General features: G+C 39.5%; 1 protein-coding gene across 1 annotated transcript; it reads left to right on the plus strand.

Moving 5' to 3' along the window:
* The first annotated feature begins 306 nt into the window (after positions 1-306).
* On the plus strand, positions 307-25,081 carry tbc1d9 (TBC1 domain family, member 9 (with GRAM domain)). The gene is made up of 21 exons (XM_053330147.1): positions 307-724; positions 7,544-7,654; positions 9,667-9,785; positions 11,208-11,436; positions 13,776-14,037; positions 14,622-14,829; positions 15,566-15,772; positions 15,963-16,127; positions 16,400-16,550; positions 18,834-19,048; positions 19,140-19,257; positions 19,486-19,771; positions 19,909-20,038; positions 20,495-20,593; positions 20,712-20,780; positions 21,255-21,495; positions 21,674-21,739; positions 22,270-22,356; positions 23,431-23,499; positions 24,088-24,191; positions 24,284-25,081. The coding sequence occupies exons 1-21, from the start codon at positions 604-606 to the stop codon at positions 25,079-25,081; spliced, it is 3,855 nt and encodes a 1,284-aa protein (XP_053186122.1). The 5' UTR covers positions 307-603.
* The last annotated feature ends 2,607 nt before the right edge of the window (positions 25,082-27,688 follow it).

A 27,688-nucleotide genomic window follows, 5' to 3' on the forward strand; every position in this document is an offset into this window, starting at 1 on the left:
AGCTGGGAGATCATACAACGTGATTACAGCTCATCTCGATCGACTTTATCGCGGTTTATTCTCCGCAAAACAACCGACACATCGGCGCAGGCTTGCATTGAGTCGCACCTGACACGGAGCATGGACAACAAAGACCGATCCAGCAGTGCGCCGTGACGCAAAACCGAGCCGACGAAACCTCCAATAAACACATTTATTTGCAAGCCTGTGTTGCACATAGAGACGCTGCTGCTGCAAGAGGAGGTTTACGTGCACGAAATCTGGTGTTTGGACCGAGATATAGCGCTTGTCACAGGCCATTTTGATCCGATCCGTGTGGGACAGGTTTAATTATAGTAGCGACACTTGCTGTGAGCGTCTTTCGCTCGGACATCCATCAATTAAGCGATTTTTTTAAAGGGTCAGAGGAGGATCGCTCAGGAGAACACCAGGCCTCCATCGATGTTTTTAATAATTTAATAATCCTCTGTGGACTCAATCACACAAACACACACACACACACACACACACACACACACACACACATCCAGATCGGGCTTGTTTTTATGGTCGCCGTCTGCAACCCTGTCTGTTCAATGTCCCCTTAAAACAAACAGGACAATTATGTGGGTCAGCCCCGAAGATGTGTTACTGGCGGGCGCATTATGGATCACAGAGAGAGCAAATCCGTATTTCATCCTCCAGAAACGGAAGGGCCACGGGGGTGGAGGCGGAGGACTGGCGGGTGAGTCCCATCTTTCTGCTTTCATGGATGAATAACAAACGATATTTATTTTAAAAAATCAGATATAAGCCACGATGAAAAGGTGACTGAGTGACAGGTGGAGTGTGTTGATGATGATGATGATGGAGGACATGGAAAAACACATGGGAAAGATAATGTGATGATCATGTGACAAATCAGCTGTCACAGGTGGCCTGAATGTGCCTTTAGTAAAGAAGACTTAAGGTCTCTGTTTAAATAATAATAATTGATTTGTCCACACCCTTGTCAGCCTGAAATAAAGAAGGCCAAAACCTTTGACCAAGTGTGATAACAAAGTACAAAGTCTTAATTCATCCATAAAATATTCTACTAAAAGTCAAATGAGCTGCTTGCTAGGAAGTATGTTCCTAGCAGATAGGAAAATACTTGTCCTTATCTGCTTGGAAAATGTGAATTTAAGCATCACAACAATGCAGACAATAGCACTTGGGTTGCTTGTGCAGCTGCTGATGTCCGAGGAGTCTCAACAACAGTGAATCTACTGTGTTTGACCACCAACTAGAGGCATGGTCTGTTTGCTTGCTCATGCTGAATCATTCCCCTTCTTCTTTCTCTCACTCCTCCTCTCTCTTGCTTATTTTATCCAAAATGGGTCAAGCAGCAGCAGCAGGAGGAAGAGAGGAGGAGAAGGAGGAGTGAGGGCAGGTTATAGAAATCACTTGCTAAGGTTCACATCTAACAGCCGACTGTTTTGTTTTTTTATTTTACAGTCTTGAAATGTTATTTTCTTGACCTGGATTCAGCTGGTTCAAGTTTATGACCAAACTGAACAGATCTGGTTACAAAGTGTAACTGTGTAAATGAAGAGGATGATTAACTTTTGTTGATGCTTGAAAACCTCAATTGTTCAGGTCTAAATTATGGTACTTACATCTGGTACACTCATTTACACTCAGCATGCAGCCAGAGGTCACACTTTATAGCAATAGAAACCAGGATTATTGTTATTGCCTTTTGATTCAGAGCTGAACTGAAAGGGATTAATCTATAGCTGATTGATCGCTGTTGATTAGCCGAGTTTCTGTTCACTGCAGAGATTTTCTCACTGTGTGTCAATCAGTGCCACTACTTATTGAGCTTTAACACTAATAACTATGATGCGAGTAAAATCTCTGCTTCTTAGGACCAGCAGGCTTAGAGGTGGTTGGTATGGTGATATATGGATAAAAATGAGGAATAGAAAGTGGTTCAATTGAAGAGTTCTGACAAGATAAAACTGTAAAGTATTTCATGAGAAAAGAGCAAAAACACAAAACACCTATAATTAGATTCTTTTTGTGAGCCTTTGTGGAGTTCCTGACCCTCAGATTGGGAACCACTGATAAAGTAACACACACATTTGAGAAATAGCATGATGGAAATGTCTGTTTTTAGTTTCTCCAGATAATTAAATACATGGTAAATCAAGATATTGCATAACATTGACACACAGATCCTCTAAAACCATAAAGTAATGGTGGGCTCTGATGATGGCAACACATTGTTATTGTTTTCCAGTTCATATCGCCATATTTCCGAGCTCTAATCCGCCTAATAAAGGCTTAAAGAGAACAATAGATTTTTAGATCTCACAATCGATTTCACTGGCAGCAAATTTAAGATAGAATATTGGTGATTTGATCCTCTTTGATATAAATTATTCAAAATTATCTGGTGAGTTCTTTCTGTGGCATCACAAAGTGTGCTAAGTGGTGCGAGGGGATGATGTCATTGTTATGTAAATGCTGAGCTTGCTGACTTGTACCGTGTGCCAGTTGGCACTCAGCGACCAGCGACACTGGCACTGTCCACAAGCTTTTCTTCCAGAGTCAGGGGGAAGACATCAACAACAAAATCTGCATATCTCACTTAACTTGTGGGGGTTTCAAGCTCTAATGTGCGAGCAGGCAGACGTCCTCTGGGTTTTGGTGAAAAATGGCCAATGTGGGCGGGCTTTTACCCAGCAGACCACTAGCCTCCGATTTTCAGAGAGAGAGAGAGAGATCTGGAAATTGTGAAGGATCTGATGTGCTTATCCCCCGTCTTTTTAACACATAATAAGAAATGGAAGCTGGTTCTTTGCTAATTACAGACTCCCATGAAACCTCAGAGGCTGATAAGTCAAACATGATCCTCGTCTTTGTTTTCAAAGGTGTTTAACTCCTCATCTGCTCCTTCTTAACTCCCCTTCACCCCATTTATCTAAACAAACCTTATGAAGGATTTATCTTATATGAAATGGTGCTCATACCAATTAACAATGTTCTGCTTTCACATGATAACGCAGCTTTCTTTAAAATACTACATGAAGACACTGTTTATCTTACAAAAGAGGTCTGCACAGTTGTAAGTTTGATGTTATTTGTATATAGTATGCTGCCATGCTACCAGCTTCTGTCATTGAGTCTTATCTTAGACTGCACATGCAAGCTCAGTTCTAATAACAATGCAGATGGGGTGCAGAGAGGAAGCTGGAAGTCCTGAATCCACACTCTGAATGTGTTCATAAACATGTCTTTCTGAAAGGGAGAAAACTGAACTATAAACAACAAATCCTCAGAAACAGGCCATCATGTCACTTGTTGGATAACTGCACACTAGGGCAGTTATAGCAAAAAATAAAAAATTGCGCAATCATTTTAATATTTCACAATCCATCTGGTAATTACTGTATGTTTAGAAGTGTGTTATGTCAGAAAGATACAGACCCTGTTCTTTGTCAGCCAATCGGTAATCTTGAATATGACTGGCACTTTATGTCAGTACATGTAGAAGTGTTGAGAAATGGTGGAAAAAACTTTTAATTACAAGTGTGGATGCACTGAATCATGCATGTGATGGTGATGTTGATGATGATGATCCAGAATTGGCTCATGTTCCTGTTATCTGAAACGGTATCGATTTTAAGTCTGGGAGAGATTATGATCCTCCACCAGTAACCAACACCCCCCCCCCCCTCCCCTCCCCAGGCAGATATTTTTATTAATAGAAAGATAAACAATCAAAAAAACAAGTAGCTTTTTTTTCATGCTCTTGGTTTGTTGTTTTTCCCCACTGATGATACAGAGAAGACGGTCTGTTTTCCTTTTAAAACACTGAGCTCTGACTGCGTTTTTTTGTATGTGAGTGGAGAAGAAACTCAAAAACATCACATGATTTTATAGCTCGTTCTGTTCAGGAGGAGGCTTTTCACCATGAGGTATTTCCAGAAACCCAGAGATGATAAATGGAACATCTACTCTTATAGCTGCTTTGTTTCTGGGCCGGTGGTTTCTTTGTTTTGTTGGTGGTGCACCCACTCATACAGCGTGTAGAAGGAAATTATCACTGTAAAAGGGTGTGAGGTTATGAGTTGGAATATGTAGTCTCATGGGTGTCCTGTTGAATAACAACAACAAACTCAATGTTATTAAATTTAATAAAAAAATTTAAAATTGCTGGAAAACTCCCGAATCTTACACAGATGTGACAGAACAACTCGCTTTCCCGCTCTCTGTTTCGGTTTCCGCTTGCATAATTCTGACAAGAGGAGATAAAACAAAAGAGATAAAAAGTTGTGAAGTGGTCTTACACCTCTTAGGCGGTCTTGTTTCTTATGCGTAACCCCCGAGTTTCCTGCGTCAAACCTCAATGTGCGTGTCGTAGGCTGCACCATTCATTACATGCAGTTCAGTGAAAGTCCAAAATCACTGCTTTTCATGAATTTTCCCACCATTTAAACCTGCGCCCCAGAACGACCCATAGGAGTGTTTTCAATGAATATGCTTCTATCAACAGTAAACATGCAGAAAAATGATGTTTTTATGGTGTGACAGAACTGTGATTATGGGATGGTTAGTTTTAGGCACACAAACCACTTGATTAGGGTTAGGGAAAGGTCATGGTTTTGGTTAAAATGATCACTTGACACATGCTGGGGGCTTTCTTAAACTATACTACTTCATCATGGCAACAGTAATCACCACAACAAAGAAACTGGAAGTGAACTGGTCCTGTAGTTATTTAAATGGAAATGTGTCACCTTTTTATATTGACGTGATCTGCACTGTGTCACTTCCCTGGGTAATAAATACTCCATTCGCTGGATGGTGTAAATGTAGCCTAACTATAAGTCATTTTTGTTGGATACATTTTCAACCTATACTGTGATCTTTGCTTGCGAGTCAGGGCTGTTAGATTGTTATCTAAGTATTGTTATAGGGTGAAAAGGAAGCTTACTGGCAAATGCATACAAACCCGTCTCTGTGGTCAACGTGTTAACAACCGTTGCAGTTTGACTATTTGTGGTGCTGTGATGACTGCTAACCTTGTGATTTTTCCTTTTTGTTAAAGAGGAAGTTGTCTTCACACCAACAACAGTTGTTTGTTTCTCAGAAAGACACTTAACCAAAGTGTTATGCTGTATTATCTCATTAGTTTTAGGGTCAACTGCAGCTGATAGTCTTTTATATATTAATTTCACCCTGTAGATATGGTTAAGTAACAAATACAAGTTATTTTTGCCGTCCTTATTTGTGTATGCAAAGCAGTTCCCATCATGACACGTGACAGGAAGGTGGCCAATACAGTTTAGCATGATAATCACCTGTTCTTCAAGGCCTAAGTTGCTTTAACACAGTTTTAGTGGTATATTGAGTGTGACTAAAGGAAATGGAAGATACATAAATATAGAAAAGAAGGCAAAAAGGAGCACAGCGGGAGTGTATATGACAAGTCAAAGTAGAAGGGAGACAATTAAAGCAAAGAATTCAGCCCAAAGTCTTTTAATAACATCAGTGAGCGTGAATCGCACCGATTTACTGCTTTCGACACCTCCGTCTTGCTTGTTTTTCCTCTGAAAATACTGAAAACATTTCAACGTCTCACTTCTCTTGTTTTCTCCCCATCCTCCTCTCTCTGCGTGACTCACTCTGTTTTTGCCCTGATGAGCTGCTGAACAAAAATAACCTGTCTCTCTCATGGCAGTTGAACCTATAGCTACTCTGAACTATGGAGAATATTCACAGTTACAAGGGCAGAGCTCATCAACAGCCTACAGTGCAGGGATGCTCAAGTGCTTGGGAAATGGTATCACGATTGCTGTATTGCTAACTGGTTTCCAACTAGCAAGTAATTGAGGTACTTTATTTCTAAAATATTTTCAAGTTGAGGTGATTCATAGGCCATAAACTGTGGAAATGATAGTGTTTGGGTTGTAAGGTTGTGAAAAATGGAAATTCATAAGTCATTTAAAAATGATCAATGATGACATTTTTCAAAGTTCATTTTACACTTATATATTTTAATAAACCATTAATGAAATATATAATATCCCATCAAGTCTGCTGTTGTTACTGTTAATAAATTGATTAAGATGGATTGTGGTCCCGATGCTCTTTAGCTCTTTTTTTGAATATAACTGATCAAATTTTCTGTTGGGGGGTAAAAAGAGCTAGCTAAAAAGACAAAGCTAAAGGAAGATGACTTTAGCCTGATAGTCATATTTTGCTGTTTAGTGTCACTTCATTAATTCAGCCTGACATTGTTTTTATGTTAGATGATTTCTTGTTGGGAGCTGGATTATTTAGTTTAGTTTTGTCCTATCTAATTAGCAGTAAGTGAAGCATCTGTCCCGCCAATGTCATTTTATTTGACAAAGATTATGCCGTAGCTGCTGCTGGGAGCAGTTAACTTCATGTTTGTTTTTCATGTTGATTGAAGAGTCATTATTTCTGTATGTGGACTCAATACATGAGGTGCTTGTGGCAATTTTTCTGTAGCTTATTTGTCATGAAGGTGGCCTGGTTGCTTGCTGGCTCCGCAGGAAAATGCTGTCAACATTCCTTTATCTCACCTACAAAGCTTTGATTGGTCGGTTGTTTATTCAGCTAATGGAGATGGCCATCAGCGGGCACAATATCAGACTGACCAAATCAGAGATGTGGGTGTTGATTCAGAGGTCTGGAAGCAGAGTTAAACAAACAGCAGCCAAAAAGATTTTTCTTTTCTCGGCCTGGCAAACCAAGAGTGGTTCTTAATGCTGATTTATTAACCATTAAGCTATTAGTTAGAACCTTTAAACATTTTTTTAAGGATGAATTATTTAAGAAGTGATTCTGATCTTTTTATCCAAGCTAACAAGTATTAAACATAAACACATTTTTCTTTTTGTCAATGCCATGCAGCTCTAGTGCAGCATCTTTTATAAACTAGTTTTTCTGTTGCATTATACATGGCCTTGTTCATTGTGACTCATGCAAACAGCAGAATCACTGATGTCTGTTGGGATGTATTGTGGCTCTACATATCTTCTCAAAGAGTCTTTCATCCTCTTTCACTCAATCAACCTGTCAATTAGTTTCACGCTGCCTGTTTTTAGCACAGAGCTTCTAATACCAAAATCACATGAAGTCGTAAGCATCACATCACACACTTACCAAGTCTAACAAAGAAATATGCATTTATATATCTGTGGCCTAAATGCATGTAGAGCACAGACAGTTAAGCCCTAGGATGTGTTTCATATACTCAAATCTTAAACCGCAATACCTCATGGGTTTCCTGTTCCCCCGAGCACAAAAACACTGGTCTAAAACTATTAAACGACTTGATTTGTAAGGGATCTCACATGGCCATTTATGACTTTGGTGATGCCTATGAGCATTTATATCTGTGGGTTTGTTGTTTAACAGCTGAACAAATTTATAGGTTCATTTAAAAGAGTTTGAACTTGGAACAGCATAAAAGCTCTTCTGTGAAGAAGACAAAGGTTTATCTGTGTGTTTCTCAGTCTTTGATCAGTATTTTCGGCTCTCACAGGTTTGCTGGTAGGGACCCTGGATGTCGTCCTGGACTCGAGTGCTCGAATGGCCCCATATAGGATTCTGTACCAGACCCCTGACTCTTTAGTCTACTGGATCATTGCTCATGGTATGTACACTTAAACCCATAATTTAGGGATTCAGGTATGTTTCAGGGAAGGCCCCTCTGTGATTTTTACACCTCTGCACGACCCCCCCGCCCCCCACCACAGCCACAACACATGATGTGGTAACATCCTGCCTTTTCCCATGTGTGCTGCCGAATGCCAAGCATTACATCATGCCCCGGTGGTTTTAAAGGGCAGGATTACAGGCGACAGGGTGCTGGAGTCGACACTCAGATGTGTGTATGTGTGTGTCTCTGCTAATCACTTGATGGGGTTTCATTATGATTTCATGGCATCTGCTGGTTTTCACACAATGATGTACTGACATTTGTGATCTCCTGTTTTTACGAGTGAGAGTGCTCAGCAGACAGTCTGTGGAAATAAATCATGTAAATTAGGAACCGCACACCCGACTGATTAGAAGCGGCACTCTTTTTTGACTAAGCCACCGGATATAACATTTCCCCAGTCTTTGACAGTTCCAGCACAAAACTAGGGCTGCGCCTATCAGTTATTATGAGTCTACTGGTGAAAATATCTTAAAGCCCCAATTAACATACTCAAAGTGCTTGTTACGTCCATCAGATATGAGATATTCAGTTTACTATCATTGGAGACAAAGAAACAACAGTGATCTGTCACATCTGAGAGGCTGTAACCAGTTCATGTTTTGACACTTTTTATTAAAAAAGTGACTCAAACAACTAATTGATTATCTAAAATGTTGCTAATTCCTCTTCTGTTGATTGCCTTAAAAGTTAAAGTCAAATTAAACTTCATCACTCAAGACCATACAAAGAATACAAAGAAGAACAAAATTCTGTGTCTCCGATCTCAATGTCCAAAACGATTAACATATGCAAGACAATCTAGAACAATCGATACAAACCTATAGACATATGTACTCCTTATTGGTAAACTGACTATTCATTCCAGTTCTACACAAACCATTTGAATAAAAATAAAAATAACCAAGAGAGAAAAATCTAGGGCTCTTTTAAGACATAAATAAGTTAAAAGCCTTTTTTTGGAAATAAGGTTTTGACCTCAAATTTTTCAGTGTTGTGTGATGTGGGTGTGCTGACCTACTTTACATTTTACACATGTACAGTAGTTCAGTACAGTATCTGCTTTCATGTCTTCTACATGTTTAACCGTAATTGAAATGCTTTTAATTACATATGTTTGCATACAGTATACAGTATACAGTGTCAGTATGTGTGATTTCAGGAGCAATCACATGCAACCCCACAACCTTTGGGAAGCATAGAATTGAATCAAGATGGTTCTTAATCTGATTATAAGTAATGGAAGGCTGTTATTAGTCGTAGTTTGAAATGTAATTAAGATGGGACACTGTTAAGACACTGTGGCAAAGGTGAATTAATTTAGGGATATGTGTACATTAACCATGCAATATGAAATTAACATTATTCGTGCTTCCAATCTGAAATGGAGGCCTACAAAAAGACATGAAATGGTAATGCCCCCCCCCCTCTCTCTCCACCCCTCCCAGTTCTTAATTCCTCATGCCAGAGATAGCAGGAGAGTGGAGCAGCCTGGAAGACATGGCTAATGCAGTAGATGTGCACTCACTGAAGGGCTGTTTGCAGCACTGTTGAGGGATAATGGCCCACAATGTCAGCCATTACTGCAGTCAATTTGTCCTCTGGCCGAAAAAATCTGTTTTAACCTCACTGCTGATTGATAACAATGACAAAACCGTCATTTAGTCTTCCTGTTTAAACATGGAAGAGAAGATACACATTTCATTTTGTTGAGCTCATTCTTTTGCTGTCATTAGCTTGGACCTGACCTAAAATAGGCAAACTGGATCTCTTTAACTCTTTAAAAATATGAACTATCTGAATAGCTCTGATAAGAAAATGCTAAATCATTGCGTGGTATTTCTTTTAGAAATGAATATGTGTGATCATGACTACAGTATAGCAACTACTTATTCCTGAAACATAACACCTTCAGTGCTCTGACTCCCCTCCTCCCTCCTCTGCAGGAACCTCCCGTAAAGAGATCACGGAGCACTGGGAGTGGCTGGAACATAACCTGCTGCAGACTCTTTCCATCTTTGAAAATGAGAATGACATTACCACCTTTGTCAAAGGAAAGGTCCAGGTAACCACCTATCCTCTACAGTCAGAACATTCATTTGTTTAAGGATGTCATAGATCAAACAACAAATTGAAGGATCAATATGAGGTATTTTCTAATAAACACCATAAGGTGAACAAGTAGTATATTTCACATAGACATAAACGCACTGAACAAGTGTATGAGTCAATCAGCCTGCAAACTGGACCAATCAGAGCAGTGCTGAGTAACACTGAAACTTCTGTAAAATGACAAACTATTTGAGAAAATGAAGGAAGTAGATGTAAAGATACAGTGGAAAAAAAGGTCTAAATAAAATGTAGAAACAAGACTAAGGGCCGGATTTACTAAGATCCCAAATAGTGGGTACTAAATTGCGTGCACAGTGGAATAGATTGATCTTTTAGTTTGCATGCGTTTTGCGGGTGATCTACTAAGAATAACTGCGTAAATGAAAACAGGGGCAACAGGGTGGAGACAGCAGTATTTAAATGAGGATTTTGCATGTTTTTATGGAGAGTTTGGATGAGCAGAAAGCTGCAAGCGCAAATGAAATGTGATCAGGTTCTAGTGGAAGAGGTTAACAATTATATTGAGTTATAACAAAAACAAATATTACCAGAAAAACCGACTTCAGACAGTGGGAGAGTATTGGTGACAAAGTCAATGCTGTTTGTAAAACCAAAAATATTCCACTCTGTCGTTGTGCCTCCGTCTCTTCCTCACCACAGTGACAGAAGTCATCTTTATGCAGTGCGCAGTCGGTTAATACCTACCCTTCAAAGATATTATTTATAGACGCAGTTAGCATCAGAAAATCACAATGCGCGTACTAAATAACATATTTGCATTTTCTCCTCCCTGTATTTTGCACACTGGGGTTGAAACGCCCCATATTACATATTCATGATGGCAAACGTACTAAATGGACACGTATTATCTTACATAGTTGAAAGACGCAAACCTCAGTGCACTGCGTTAGTAGATCAGCTTGTACATTTTTTGCGGGTGATGTCAAGTTTGCACATGTTTTTACACACGCAAACCTTTAGTAAATCAGGCCCTAAGAGTCTACAGCCATACTTGTAGCTTTGCGAGGTGTTAAACATATGTAATGTTTACCATGTTCACCATCTTAGTTTAGCGTTCTAATATTTGTTAATCAGCACTAACACGAGACAGCTGAGGCTGACGGGAACGTTGACAGTTTTGTCAGTGTTGGATGAATCACAATTATGCTCGCGTCAACGTGAATGTCCGTAAAGAATTTCATAGCAATCCATTTCCACCCTGGAGCGGGGCTAGAAATTAATTATTGCATGTTAAATCTAAGTTTTTTTTTACTTCAAACATCAGTCAAATGTCTGCTGCTACTCCTTACTTTACCACCCTATATTTTCATGTCATCGCTCATTACTTCATCTGTATGTTCCCAACTGGCTGTAGGGCATCATTGCAGAGTACAACAAGAACCACGACATCAAAGAGGACGACGACACAGACAAGTTCAAGGAGGCCAGCTCCAAATTTCGCAAGCTGTTTGGGATGCCCGAGGAGGAGAAGCTGGTCAACTATTACTCCTGCAGCTACTGGAAGGGCAAAGTCCCACGGCAGGGATGGCTCTACCTCAGCATCAACCACCTCTGCTTCTACTCCTACTTACTAGGAAAAGAAGGTATGGATTTCCAAGCCAAATTGCTAGGCTAATATGGCCTATGCAGTGACTCCAGGATCTTGCAATGATATACTGTATGTAATGTGTTTTATATATTTCTTATATTGTAGTCTTAAAGTATAGAATAGAATAGAATAGAATAGAATAGAATAGAATATACAATAGAAAGTCTTTATTGTCATTGTACAAAGCACAACGAAATTGAGATGTCGTCTTTTAAGTGCAGAAACAAAAATAAATAAATATTTACCATTATTTAATGCAATGTGCATTTATGGCTTTAGCTTAAAAGCTGTTGTGTAATCTATTTGTGCGTTCTCTTAATGTCCTGTAGTATTTGCCTGAGGGCAGCAGCTCAAAGAGTGAGTGTCCTGGGTGAGGTGGGTCCCTGAGGATATGGCGAGCTTTCCTGAAACAGCGGGAACTGTACAGATCTTTCAGGGAGGGGAGGGGGCAGCCAATAATCTTCTGGGCTGTGGTGATGACCCTCTGGAGCGCTATCCTCTATGCAGCTGTGCAGCTATAAAAGGACACAAGCAGTTTTTGTGAGAGTTGGTTATTCCTGAGTACTCTCAGGAAATACAATCTCTGCTGTGCCTTCTTAATAATAGCAGTGGTGTTGATGCCTCAGGTCAGGTCATCCTCAATATGAACGCCCAGAAACCGGAAGTCTGTGACCCTCTCCACACAGTCCCCGCCGATGAACAGTGCCTGTTTTATTTCTCCTGTGGTCTATGACCAGCTCCTTTGTCTTGGTAGTGTTCAGTGCCATGTTGTTTTCTGTGCACCACACTGACAACTGATCCACCTCGTCCCGATATGCAGACTCATCCCCCCCAGAGATGAGCCCCACTACAGTAGTAGCATCAGCAAACTTGATGAGGCTGTTTCTGGAGTGGACGGGGGTGCAGTCGTGGGTGTAGAGGGTGTAGAGTAGGGGGCTCAGCACACAGCCCTGAGGTGATCCAGTATTTAGGCTGAGCTCTGAGGAGGTCAAACAGGAAGTCCTTGATCCAGAGGCAGATTGAGTGAGATATTCCCAGGTCTGACAGCTTGTTCACCAGTCTGTTGGGGAGGATGGTGTTAAATACCGAGCTGAAGTCCACAAAGAGGCAGCGTGTAGCTCCTCTGCTGTTCCAGGTGGGACAGAGCAAAGTGGAGAGCTGCGGCTATAGCGTCCTATTGGCTCTGTAGGTGAACTGGTGAGGGTCAAACCTGGGTGGAAGATTTGAAGTGATGTGCTTCCGGACCAGTTTCTCAAAGCACTTCATAATGACAGGTGTAAGAGCTACTGGTCGGTAATCACTCAGGCTGCTGGTGTTGTTCTTCTTCGGGAGTGGGACAATTGTGGAGGACTTCAGACAGGAAGGGACGGCAGACTGAGACAGTGACTGGTTAAAGATCTTGGTGAAGACTCCAGCCAGCTGGTCCACACAGTCCCTCAGCACCCGTCCAGAAACGCAGTCAGGTCCTGCAGCTTTCCTCGGGTTCACAGCCCTCAGATACAACATTAAATGTATTTAATTGACGATTGTAGTCCAGACCTTTTCAGATAAGGGGTTTGTCTGCAGCTATTTCCATTTCAAGGTGATGCATTTGTTAGTTAGTAGCATGCAAATTTCAAAGAGATACTTATCCTGTTCAATTAATTTCTTTGGGATTTCGGCTCAGGTATAATCTGATAAAAGAGCAAACAGATTGTTTTGGAAACCTTGACGAAATGCTAAAATCAAACGACAAGCTCAGAAAATGTTAAAGTGATCAGGCAACATAGCCTCGAGCATTGGTGTTGTCTGTGAGAACACCTTTTGTATGAATTTCAGCTTTGAAGTCACAAAGATTATATTCCTCCAACAGAACTTTCACCACAACTAGAGTTGGTTTGTTGTTATCTGGCTTGACTAAATGTTATTGTGATCTTTGTCAGATATCTTCAGACCTCATTCTCTCTCTCATTTCTTTTCGACATGGACTGTCATATACTTTGCTCTCCAATATCTTTTAATTGTGATATTAGATTGTGTGTTGTATTCCTTCGTGAATAGTCAAATAATTCAGCTTATCTATCCTCCATTTCTTTAATTTCTCAATTAAAATAGTCTCTGACTTGGAAATATCTGAAGAAGTCTGTTTTTTCAAGCCTCTATATATATTTAAGAATCCCGACTATTTTAAGTCATAGTAAATAAGCTCTCTCCATCCAGTACTTAATCAGCATACCCGAGGGCTTAAACTGCGTCACGTGACCATATTCTTGCATGCTCACAATATCCTGATGGCTACCTTAGTCCACTAGTTTGATATCTCTTTAATAACATCTCTCTCTCTTTCACTGTCAGCCAAACTGGTGGTGCGTTGGGCAGATATCACCCAGCTGGAGAAGAGCGCCACGCTGCTACTGCCTGATGCGATCAAGGTGAGCACACGCTCCAATGAACACGTCTTCTCCGTCTTCCTCAATATCAATGAGACCTTCAAGCTGGCGGAGCAGCTGGCAAACATCGCCATGCGTCAGCTCCTGGACAACAAAGGCTTCGAACAGGACCGCTCGCTGCCCAAACTCAAGAAGAAGTCACCGAAGAAGGTGTCGGCACTCAAGAGGTTAGAGCTGATGGAGAGCGGGAACACTTATGTTCATCAATAATAAATGTTGCTCATACAAGTTTACGACATGCAGTTGATTGAACATTAATGTGCTATGGTCGGCATGGTGTTTGGTTATCCAGATTATTCAGGACAGAGGGTTGAATGTCTGAAATGGTGACGCAAGTTTGGGTTTTACAGTTTAACTGCAAACATCCAAGTATTATGAAACACAAGGGTGCAGTGATTTTAAGCTCTAATGGGTCTTTGTGAGCCCTTTAAAAATGGCCTCAAATTGTTTTTATTCAACCCATCACATCTGGGGTTGTACAATGGTTGCTCTTGCATAACGTTTGTACACGTATCCACACAAACACTTCTTTGTCTGTGTATATTCATACCCTCATCTATGTTGCATAACATTTGGAAAAGAAACTATCCCCTGGGATGTAATTGTTGGAAGTATTTTCTTTTTGCCTTTTTTCATCACCTTTTTAGTGACTTGCTTACTATGCTAATGTCTGGATGACTATTAAGCCTCAACCCAAGCTGTTACAAGCTGTCTGTCATCTAATATGATTCTTGTATTTTCCATCGTTTAGGGATCTGGATGCGAGGGCTAAGAGTGAGCGTTACAGGGCACTCTTCCGTCTGCCCAAAGATGAAAAACTGGATGGACACACAGACTGCACCTTGTGGACCCCCTTTAATAAGATGCACATCCTGGGTCAGATGTTTGTTTCCACCAACTACATCTGCTTCACCAGCAAGGAAGAGACGCTGTGTAGCCTCATCATTCCCCTACGTGAGGTGGGTTGTTCTACCTGAATGTCTGTTTTAACAGCTTGAAAGATTTATGTGTCATTATAGCTCGAAGACATAAAGCACCTGAATCATGTGAACATTGTGTGGGACAGGGTTGTAACTGCCCATCTGCTCTATAAAAATATGTACCCATAAACACACATAATGCAGCTGACAGGCTGAATCACCATCCATTTTGCAGCACTGGGTTAGGTCTTTGTAAATTCATTATTTATGTTGTGTTTAAACCCCCTCCTAAATTTGTAGCTAGTTTCAAGTTGTGATTAATTGCATTGAACCATGAAACTTCCAGTGTGTCAGACTTTTTTAATGTATAAATCAGTTGCTAGGAGACATCTGTAGTGTAGCCCAATCAAAAGCAATCAACTATGTAAACAGGAAATCACAAGCTGTAACATAACTTCCAAAAATAAATTGATATGTTTTACTTAAATGCTAATTGTTAATGTAGGAATGACTGTATGTTATTCCTATGCATACATGTAGAAATACATGTCTCAGAGTTAGTAGTATTTATTCAGACATATATGCACATATTACATATACACACTCCAAAACTAGGCTACATTTGAAATTACACACATTTGGTGCGACCGGCTCCTTGATAATAAATAGCTTTGTTTCCCATTTTACGTTGAGTTGCTTGTCATAAAACACAGCTCATTAATGCAGTGAAATTCCTCTCAGACTGAGACTTTGAATGTTCCCCGACATCTTCCAGGTGACCATCGTAGAGAAAGCAGACAGCTCCAACGTGCTGCCCAGCCCGCTCTCCATCAGTACCAAGAATCGTATGACTTTCCTGTTTGCTAACCTGAAGGACCGAGACTTCCTGGTGCAGAGGATCTCTGACTTCCTGCAGCAGACCACCTCCAAGATCTACCTCGAGAGGGAACTTACTGGCAGCCTCAACAGCTCAGACGACGAGGTAACAATTGTTTGGTGTGTTCCTACTGATGGTTATCTGGGAGAAATTACTTTGCTTCGTAAATATACATATATGTATCAGTTTATTTATTAAATCTAGATAGTAATCTAGATAGTAATCAGAAATATTCTACACAGTGGTGCTTACAGTGTCTGTTTAAAAGGCTGAAGATGATATGTGTAACCTTCAGGTTTACTCCCAGCATGGATCCCTGCTCTCCAGCAGCCCACAGAACAGTTTGGGTTCAGATAGTGAGCGAACATTTAACTTGAATGACAGCAGTGTGCCCACAGCCACACAGGCCCTCATGACCATGTACCGCCGTCGTTCTCCCGAGGAGTTCAATCCCAAGCTGGTGAGTTAAATTACACTCTGCCAAGTACAATCAAAGCATTTAATCTTGTCAAACATGGCACAGCGCGTAGTAAGGCCTTGACTAATAATACTCTAATCCGTCCCGCTTAAAGGCTGGCAATTTCACAATGTGAGGGCCAAATTTGTACTTTTTATGCTTGGTTTATAGGCTTTTACACTCCAAATTAAGCTATATAATACTGAAAGTGGAGGTGTGATTTTGATGATTCTTGAGCTGCTGCATCTCACAAAATTGTTTCCCTTTTTGCTCAGGCAAAGGAGTTCCTGAAGGAGCAGGCCTGGAAGAACCACTTCACTGAGTTTGGACAGGGGGTGTGCATGTACCGCACTGAGAAGACAAAGGATCTGGTCCTCAAGGGGATTCCTGAGAGCATGAGGGGGGAGCTCTGGTTGCTCTTCTCTGGTGAGCGAGCATACAGTACTGCAGATGATTCAGCCTGACACTGTACCTGATGGGACCACACCCTGAGTGCTACGTGCTCATAAAAACACCACATGATGCATATTTTATTGCAGATATAATTCATCTACAGAATCCTATGAATGAATACACAATGCAAGAACTAGATCAGGGTTATTTTTTGTATCTCTCAGACTGTTATGTATATTATTTTCCTCTGGAATAAGCTTTTCTTATGTCACCACCTTCCAGCTTCCATTAGAAAATAAACTTAAGCATTTCTTTAAAATGATAAAAGGATTACATCAGCTCCTGTCCAAACATTTTGTCTTGTCGAACCCTTAAAATGAAGGATTGTCCACTTATAACCCCTCCTAGAGAGAATTGTTACGTCAGATTCTTTCATTTAAAGAGCCTGTGAGAAAAGAAAAGAAGCAAAACCTTAAAAGTCTTAAAAATAAACATGAATATGTTATATAAATATATTTCTCTTTCTTATCCAATTATCCACCAATTATCTGGGGGCCCCTGATATTTTTCTAAGGACTCTTTGAGGGGATTCCACCAGTGTAATGAGCTGAGAGGAGAATCTAAGTACCCCATAGATTAAGATACAGAAGTGTATTTGCAATGTTATATTATACTGAACTTCAAATATCAGTGTATATGCACAAATGATTTTAGAAAGCAATTTGCGGTACATTTAAAAACCTGTTCATTTCCACTGACTTTATAGCTTTTACATTAGTTTGTAAAAAGAGGAGTTAATTTTATTTTCCTGAGAGCAGTAATGGCACTACCATAAATACTCACAGAAAAGCAATCTGGCCATGTACCTGTATAAACAGCGATTCATTAATTATCACGCTGGGGGTTAGCGATGTGCTTGAAAAAAAAGACATTATTTTCCATGAGTGTCTGTACACAAAACCCTAAACCTAAACCATAAAGTTTCCACTACCTGTCGACTGCACAGAGAACCTCACAGCTTTCAACTCTTGTTCTGTAACAACACGCTGTGGTATGCACAGGCTCCAGATTTTCCTGTTTATACTCACAGTCATGTGCAGCTTGTAGTCATCCTCACCTGATGGGAGCTCTTTTACAAACATCTCCTCACTCTCTCCCTGGTTACCTACTTATGGTGCAGTCTGCTTGTTGTCATAGCTGCATTATGTTCACCTTAGTCACACCTACCTGCACTTTCTGAAGGGCGATTACCTTATACTAATCCTCCAGAAAAAGAAAAAAAATATTGACATTTGAAGCATTTAAGCTGTTGCCTTATTAGTGTCTATATTTAGACCAAAGGGGATATAAACCAGTTTGGTGAGCATATATCCTGGAGCAGGCCCCAACATGTTTACTGATAATTATGCTGAGTAAACCACGGTTATCATAATCAAGCCGTAGACTGACTAGGTTTTTAATCGGTGTTATTCATGTTAACCAGTAGATCTGTAAACAGGCCTTTTAAGCTGTGTAAATTACAAATAGCAGTGTCATTTGAGTCGCAGCCTATTTGCCACCTTTGTTTACTGCACATTTCCCTTCTGTCATTTGGCTTTTTTAAAAATCATTTATTCAACTTTGTCAGCTTTAACGCTACAAAGATTAGTGCTTCAAAGCTGGCTTGAAATCAGAAGCTACTTACTTTTGACAGAGAGATAAAATATTGACAGTAAGGATTATAAAGCAACTTTTTTGAGAGGTTCTGGAGTGTAGCATTGCATAACAGTGTGCACAATACTATTTCAATACTGCAATACACAATGACATCATTGTAAAACTGAAACTTAGATAAAATCAGTGTTAGGTTTTGTGTTTACTATAATGGGTTATGTAGGTTATTGTACTGTAGACATAGCTTTAAATGAAGGCAGAACAGATATTGAAGAATGTGTATAATCATTGATAGGAATAACATAGTGATAATATCAAGTGGAAGAAATCTAAAAAACTAAAAAACCTCTAATATTATTTTAAAGTTATTTGTTTTATTATTATATTTATTGTGTTTTGTTTAGATGTTTTAAGACCACTAACAATCTTTAATTTGTTCAATGTATGTATTTTTGACATAGAGAGGAAAACATCTCTAATATAATTAAATAATCATGATGATCAAATGATTTGAAAATTACAAATTACAAAATTACAACATTTTACTCTGTTGCACTTTTGAGTTACAGAAATGATGACATCCTAGTATATACCCTGTGTTAGATACTGTACTTACCTTTTTTGGAATATTAATTTACACCTTTGAATGTTTTGTGTTTTTAGGGGCAATCAACGAGATGGCCACCCACCCCGGATACTATGAAGACCTGGTAGAGAAGTCGATGGGCAAATATAACCTGGCAACAGAGGAGATAGAGAGGGACCTGCACCGCTCTCTCCCTGAGCACCCCGCCTTTCAAAACGAGATGGGCATCGCTGCCCTCCGCAGGGTCCTCACCGCATATGCATTCAGAAATCCCAACATTGGATACTGTCAGGTTAGATACGCTCTTGTTTTTGATCCACATGAACTGACAGAAAACTGGCAGTCCGTGACAGGATAGTTTTTTTTATTCTTCTTCTCTGCAGGCCATGAATATTGTGACATCAGTTTTGCTGCTCTACGCCAAAGAAGAGGAGGCTTTTTGGCTGCTCGTAGCGCTCTGTGAGAGGATGCTACCTGACTACTACAACACTAGAGTCGTAGGTTAGTATGTTCATATTGTTGTGGGACTGAGGGTGTTTAATTTATCCTCAATTGATGGACAATCTTTTTTTTTCCATTGAAAAATTTGAACATCTGTATAGCCAACTAAAAATTTATTTTGCATAGTCTATGGCACTTTTCCGTTTGCCATGATGGTCTTTGAAAAAGATCAATTTTAATCTGAATGAGACATTTATCTTCTTCATTTACCATCCACCTCTTCCGCAGGAGCTTTAGTCGATCAGGGGGTGTTCGAGGAGCTCGCCCGCGAGTACGTTCCCCAGCTGTACGACTGCATGCAGGACCTTGGGGTCATCTCCACTATTTCGCTCTCCTGGTTCCTCACCCTCTTCCTGTCCGTCATGCCCTTCGAGAGCGCCGTGGTGGTGGTGGATTGCTTCTTCTATGATGGCATCAAGGTCATCTTCCAGCTGGCGCTCTCCGTGCTGCACGCCAACATCCACCAGCTGCTGGGCTGCAAGGATGACGGCGAGGCCATGACTGTACTGGGCAGGTAAGGAGAGGCAAAAGACCTCGGATATCTTTGTTTTTGGATATTTAAATTGTCTTTAATGGCCTCAGTCTGAGTTACAAACTCTTCCCACAGGCCTGATTTTTGCTATCATATCTTTAACTGTTTGTGTATTGTAGGTATTTGGACAGTGTGACCAATAAGGACAGCACCCTGCCTCCCATCCCCCACCTGCACTCTTTACTGACAGACAACGGCGAACCGCATCCAGAGGTCGACATCTTCAAACTGGTCCGCAGCTCCTATGAGGTATTTGACCTGAGTGATACTGTAATATCTACCTCTGTGCTTGGTCTTATTTTGTTCCTTGAAACTACCTCTTAAATATGCCTCTTATGGTGATATGTACACATCTGTTGATTTATGAGTGTATGACTCCATGAAACCTGCTAGTTTTTCTGTCATCTCTACATTTTTCATCCAGTTGTCACATTTTTGCTAAAAGAAGACATTATATTATGGTTGTTAAAGCTTTCAGTAAGATGCAGTGTGTGTTCAGTTTATCTATTTTAATGCTTTTCATGTTGAGAGGCCCTATGGAGTCCTCTTCGCAGTCAGTGTGTACTGTAAATGTTTTTGTAATTCCTCAGTAATTGTCTCCATTCATCCTTGTTGTTATAACTTGCTCAGTTATAGTCCAGTTATTTTAACCGCTCTCTTTCTTTCTCCCTCTCTTTCTGTTTCTTGCTTTCCTTTCTGCTTTAGAAATTTGGCTCCATACGTGCAGATGTGATTGAACAGATGCGTTTCAAACAGAGACTGAGGGTCATCCAAACTATTGAAGATACAACAAAACGCAATGTGGTAAGGACTAATTGACTTATTGTTCATAAATACTGGAAGTACAGTCAGATCTACCAGCTGTATGTACTAGAATGTTCTTGTTGACCCTTTTACTTAATGTAATTATATTGTGTTTCAGGTTAGAACTATTGTAACAGAGACTTCCTTCAGTATCGATGATTTGGAGGAGCTCTTTGTGCTCTTCAAGGTGAGTTACAGTTTCGATATTCTCATTGTGAGACCTTGTAAAAGCACCTTCTCACCCTTGGGCAGCATTTGTTTACTTCCATCCTCCACTCACAGTCATGCTACCATGCTAAAGTTTAAGTGCAGACAGGAAGTCTATGTGTGATTTGATCCGAGAGAAAGAGAGAGAGAGAATAAACAAGTGTTTAGTGTTTTGACTATTTTTCTCTTGCTGTTCTCTGTGCTGCAGGCCAGTAAAGATGAATTACTTAATTAATGGCAGTGTTTGTAATGATTCAGATAATTCAAGAGTTCAACATGACAGAGTGCAGCTGTGCTAATAGTTTGTTGGTTAAATCACATTTATCTTTAAAATTAGCATCTTCAAACACAGCAGAAAGCTTTGCTCTTCTTCTTTTGCAGTTATTTTTACTTCAGTTCTATTGCACACGTTCTCTTAAAGTTTCTACCCCACTCTCTCTTTGTCTCTTTCCAGGCAGAGCACCTGACCAGCTGCTACTGGGGCGGCAGCAGCAACCCCACAGAGCGCCATGACCCCAGCTTGCCCTACCTAGAGCAGTATCGCATTGACGTGGAACAGTTTAAAGGCCTGTTCAACCTGCTCTTCCCCTGGGCCAACGGAGCCCACTCGGACCCGTTGGCCATGCGCTTCTTTCGTCTCCTTGACCAAAACGGAGATGCCCTCATCAATTTCCGGGAGTTCATAAGTGGCCTTGGTAGGTAGAGCAAGGTCGTGTGTCTGTGTGGGTGTGTGTGTGTGTGTGTGTGTCCTTTTTAAATAGTTTAGTAGACAAATTGATGCTTTTTGTATCATTAATTTATTTATTTCATAGTATTGTTTCACTGTTGGAGGCAGTTCACATATGTTCTATAAATGCTGTTGGTATGTTGCAGGTATTCTGTATCATGGCGACCTCACTGAGAAACTGAAGCTCCTCTACAAGATGCATGTTTTACCTGGTGAGTGTGCATAGATGCAGTTCTCTCATCCTTGAAAGTTGTCTTAAGGGAGCCACAGAATATATTTCCATCCAGTGGAGCAAGATTAACAGCTGTACAGGGTAAAGACGGTTGAGTGAAGCATGTGAATGAGAATAGAATACGCTTTGTACTCTTTAGTCTCACTTCATTGGGCAAATCACTTTCTCAGGACTTCTCTTTGTCTGCATGTTTCCATTTGAAAGAGCTAACATTAATTAAAACTTTAACTATTTGCTGTATTCTAAATTCAGTTCTCTGTCTAATATGGCTTTCATTAACATTTTGGCAGTCTGGTGGAAAATGTTTTCACTGCATTTCATTATTTAGCATCAATGGAAAATTTGTTGTACACGGTTTTTCTTATCACCAAATGTCATGTTTATATGACATTATAAAATGTTTTTGATTTTAAAAAGTTTGGATTAAATTAAAAATCTAATGACAAAGAATGGTTCACTTGTTTTCATATGCCAAGTTAAATTTAGACCATTTCTGTTTTTAAAAATCAGAGTTGACTCACGAACAGGAAGAGCCAGACTCTGCCTTCGAGGCCACTCAGTACTTCTTTGAAGACATTACTCCGGAAACATCCATCGGTAAAGATCTTAGTTTAACTTTATTATATTTTATTGCTTATGTCACTCTCATGAGTTTCACATCAATCATTGCCCTACATGGCAATGCTGTTTTAAAATGTATACTGCATGGTATTTTAAGAAAAGCTATTTCAGCCAATGAGACACTGTATTCGTCACTTGTGTAAATATGAGTTGATAATGTGAGTTATAATATGAGTTGTGCTTTGTTGTGCAGTTTGTAGAGGAGATTGGGCTTTATTTGAAATGGATGGCTTAACAAGCTTTTAGCAGATATCCACTTCCATTAGGTGACATGCAGGAATATAATCTTCATTAGATCTCACACTGAACAGCTACATTTTTTATTTGACAGAGCATTTTCATCACACAGGCTTTATTTCAGTTTTTTAATTTATACACTGCCAGATGTGAAGCCATTTTTTATGTTTGTACTCCTGATGAAAGTGTGGCACAAAAATAATACTGAGGACTTGAGATCGTTATGGTTTTTGCAGGGGCTGTTTTTGTGGTTATGCACGTGTGACACGACTCGCAGGGGTGGTTATATTTACTGAAACCACAGACATCGCCTGCACCCTTTGGGCATGCTGGCATTGATAAATGTAGGCCCAAAAACGAATACGTATGTGCAAGTTAAATTATTCATGTAACCCTTGAGCCTGCAGGAGTATCCAGTTTTCATTTGCTGTGATGTTGAGGGAATATGCAGAGGAGAGAAAAACTGCCTCAAATGCTTCTGTTGATCACACAGCTGTTGTTTGTTAATTAAACCTGTTAACTAGTGTCATATGTGTTATGCACTGTTATATGTTATAGTTTATTGCAGTAGTTGCATTTGATCCAATTTGATATCAGAGACCCAGATGTTATGGTCTTAAACTACATTAGGCAGTAAATAATGAACTGAACTGTCCTGGGTGCAGAGAAGTGGAGCAGGACCATGTGTTTAATATACAATATGCTTTTCTTAGATAGAGAGGATGCTCCAAATTAGCACTGAACATTCAGTTTAGCTACTGAAAATGAATAAATCTAACAGTGTTTTTTTACAAAAAAAACTCCTCTCCTCAGGCCAAGACCCAAAATGCAGAAGTGAGAAGGATGATGGATTTGTCAGAGTTACGTTTAAGACGGAAAAAGGTAAGCAACATAATCACATTTATTACAAAAATATTTTAAACACCTGAATACAGAGATGTAATGCAGTTGATCATATAAACCTATTAGCTTAAGATGAACAGTGAGCTATTTGAGCTCATCAAAGAAGCAAACAGTTCTGCCTTTAGGCTTGATTAGCAACAAGCAAGTTGTTTGTTGGCTCAAAAGTGAATTTCATGGACTGATTTGTCATGGTTATAAACTCAGTCATCCATCTAGTAATGAACAAAGAACAAAAAAGAAAACTTAATTTCTTCTTTTGAATGTCTCAAACAAGTCACACATTTAAACAGTATGAAACTGTAAGCACACGCACACAATAAACCTTATTTATTTTGCAAAATACTGATGTTAAATGTCACATTTGTATTTACTAGTGAATTTTTTTTTTTTTTTACTAGTGAGAATTGGATGCCATTTATATGATCATGTCTACATTTTTTTAAATAGCTTTTCTCTTAAATCATAACAGAAATCTGAAAAGAATGCTGCTTTATTACCACCACAACATAACATGAGCATATGACTCCTTAAAGTTCATATTATAACACATTTTTATACATATTACAGTGAAGAAACTGAACACTCCTGATTACCGTCATTACCTGAAACTGTGGAATCAGGAGACTAAGCCTAAACGGGAAAACACAAAAGATCTTCCTAAGCTGAATCAGGTGAGACTTTTACTCTCTATACAATTATTATAAACATATATGTGTAGAAGAAACTCAGTGGAGTATAATTGAGCTCGTGTTTCTCTCTTCAGGGTCAGTTCATCGAGCTTTGCAAGACCCTCTACAGCATGTTCAGCGAGGATGTGGCAGAACAGGAGCTCTATCACGCCACAGCCACAGTCACCAGTTTGCTGCTGGAAATGGGAGAGGTGGGAAAGCTCTTCTCCTCTGGTAGGAAAGACCACAACCAAGATGGCAGATCAGAGCCAAACATGTGCACGGGAGATCCTAAAAGCTCACAGGAAGCGGGGCCTGATGACGTGTTCCAGCAACAGAATCGGGAAGACGTTTTTGTCTCTGCAGGTTTGGAGAACAAGCCGAGCCCCTGTGAGGAAGGGAAAGGGGACGAAGGCTGTGACCAGCTGCCACCTATGCAAGACATCAAGTTAGAGGACTCGTCTCCCAAAGACACAGGCACGTCGTCCGCTATGCTTATTTCTGATGATGAAACCAAAGATGACACGTCGATGTCATCTTACTCAGTGCTCAGCGCAGGCTCACATGAGCTGGATGAGAAGCTGCAGTGTGAGGACATTGCAGACGACACAGTGCTGGTGCTCAGCGACAATGTCTCCAACGGTGAAAGAGGTACCCGGCCTCACGGCAGTGGACCCCACAGCCGAGGGCTCCCTCACAGTACAAGCATTGATAAAGACTGGGCCATCACATTTGAGCAATTCCTGGCCTCCGTGCTCACTGAGCAGGCCCTGGTGCATTATTTTGAGAAGCCAGTGGAGGTGGCAGCTCGTATCATTAACGCCAAGAACGTGCGTAAAGTTGGGCGCCCCCTGCTGTCAACAAGTGACTATGAGATCTCGCTCTCTGGCTGAGGCCCTGGAGGAGATTTCACACAGAGACTTGTGCTGTTTTAAAAGGGAAACATGATTATGAGTCATCAGTTTAAAAACGTCTCAGTGGGTTTTAGAGGCTAATGAAGGTAAATGTAAAATGTATGTGTATGATAGTTGAATGAATGTGACCAAAAACTGCTCTTAGCAATGTATTTTACCAGATGTGAAAGACTTTTATTATAACAATCACTAGATTCTGCCCAGCTAAGAGGGAACAGCACATTAATATTAAGGTTTGCTCAGATGAAATCAGTGTGTACATGTAGTAGCTGTACTTTATAAAACATTATGCATAGGTGTTAATATTGTAACCTCTAGTACTCTTAGACTATAGATATATATGTCCACAGATACAGTACAGGTTCAAACTGGGATATTAATAGTCTACGTACGATCACCTAACATTATATCTGGTCAAACTATTGCTTCTTTACTTTAAAGTCCATTTGCTGCTAATCATTACTTTTCTTTTTCTTTTTTTTTTCTTTTTTTAAAGTTTCTTATCAAATATGGAAAAAAACAACAAAATAACAATGTGAAACTTCAATAAGATAGTGAAATTTCAGGTGTTATTGTATAAATTGTTTGTTTAGCTCCACACGTCTTTGTGATGTTTCACTTTGGCAAATCACATTCACCATTTCACATGCAAACATATGACTTCCTACGTATTCACTCCTCAACATAATGTACCTTGTATCTGTTCTAGGTTTCTTTTTTTTTTTTCTCCAAATAACAATAATAGTCATTATTATTATTATTACTGGTAATAACAAACAACTATAACAGTAATGCAAAATAGAAAAAAAAAACACAACCACTGGCTTGAATCAGAACAAGTCACTTCTCAGCTGTTACAACGGGCAAAAGGAATTCAAAGAAAAGTATGTGTGTGAGCTACAAAACGACTACACTACTAAAAAAACGCTGTTGTATGAAGAGCCTGCACTTTCTTCGTTTACATCATACTGTGATCCACTAATATGTATTTGCTTGCCTTTTTTTGCCTAGCTATTGTTGTCTCTACTCCTGACTGAAATGTTGGCCTTTTTAACATGTTTTTACCTTCTTGCTCTGTATATGATTACACTGCTGTTTTTTTTAAAGTTGTTTTTATGTGAATAATTTTTATTATGTCCATTTGTCTGTGCTCTGGGTTCTGATGCATTGAGTGTCACTCCATCAAATTAAAATTACATCAAGACCAATTCAGCGCTGCACAGTCACAGTACAATGTCTCAAGTCTTTTTCATTGACTTCTTCTGACTGGGAGCCACTATTTGACCTCTTTATGTAAAGTGTTACTGCCATCTTGTGGGCGATCATCCAGGTCAAATATGATTTAATAGATTAAAAAAACTGTTTGCAGTTGATGCTTTTTACAGTTTATACAATCCAAAGTAAGTATTTGCACAGTTATATTTTTTGTTGTTCAGGCAGCTTCAGCACATTAGTTTTGAAATAAGATGATAGATACTGTGTGTTAACACTCAGTGTTGTGTATATTGACACAAACCTACTCAAATTAAAGCTGGGATTGGACACTTTAATGTTGTGCCCATTACACTTACATTTTCAGATTGAATGTGCTGAAACACACAACCTGAAAGCAATACAATAAAACTAAAAAATACTGTCTGAACTGTAGTTAAGATACAGTATGTGTCTGAGAGTTAATCAAACATAACTTGATTTACATTTTTGGAGTACTAGTACCAGACTGTAAAACAATGGTGGAGATATAGCATATTGCTTGAGTAGATGTACTTTGTTAAGTGCATGTTTTAGGTCTTTGAAATTTACTTCACTATTCACATTTTACGTTACATCCATAGACTGTATATAAGAAAGGTTACATCACATTTCTACTCCTCTGCATTTCAGAGGGAAATATGTTTTACTGTATTCCATTTTTTGGGAGCTATACCAGTTACTTTACATTGCATTACTTTGTTGTTTAAGTTGTTAAAAATCCTTAAAATGACACCTACTGCTTCTTCCATTTAACACATCTAATACCACACAAATATGTTTGATTTCAAAAGACACAAGATGTTTCCTACTTCACTGTAAAATCTATTCTCAATGTTTGTACATTGGCGATTTCAAGTTTCAACATCACACTTGTGTAAACTGAATACAGACACTGCTAATCCTGCTCGTAAGCACGTCTTAAACTTGGATTTAAGGTGAGTGCAGAGAAGCTTTCCACTTTCAGCAGATGAATGAAAACAAACTATCAGTCGGCACAGCATCGCTCAACACATTCAAGTGATGGCACATGAAGAAAAACACATTTGACTGAAGGGTAACTAAGATTTTACAAAGAAAACATGATCAGTTTATGAAATAAAACAGTAGTTAAAATGTTCTCCACCTCAACTAACAACAACATTAAAGTATTGCTTACACATGAAGTAATTGTTAATAAAAGCCACAATGTAACACTGATGGGTCATTTTGTGGCAAGATGAGTATTTTTTACTTTTGACTCTTTTTAAGTACATTTTGCTATATAAGTATTTGCATTTACAATAATTCTCCTGTACTTATACTCAAACACAGATTATTTTTATATTGTGGTAG

This window comes from Scomber japonicus, chromosome 2, assembly GCF_027409825.1.
Source record: "Scomber japonicus isolate fScoJap1 chromosome 2, fScoJap1.pri, whole genome shotgun sequence".
Classification (NCBI taxonomy): Eukaryota; Metazoa; Chordata; class Actinopteri; order Scombriformes; family Scombridae; genus Scomber; species Scomber japonicus.

Coding starts and splice junctions, on each gene's coding strand:
- tbc1d9 (XM_053330147.1), top strand. CDS start 604: ATGTGGGTCAGCCCCGAAGATGTGTTACTGGCGGGCGCATTATGGATC. Junction 11,437..13,775: donor CTACTTACTAGGAAAAGAAG/GTATGGATTTCC, acceptor TTTCACTGTCAG/CCAAACTGGTGGTGCGTTGG. Junction 20,039..20,494: donor TGGTCCGCAGCTCCTATGAG/GTATTTGACCTG, acceptor TTTCTGCTTTAG/AAATTTGGCTCCATACGTGC.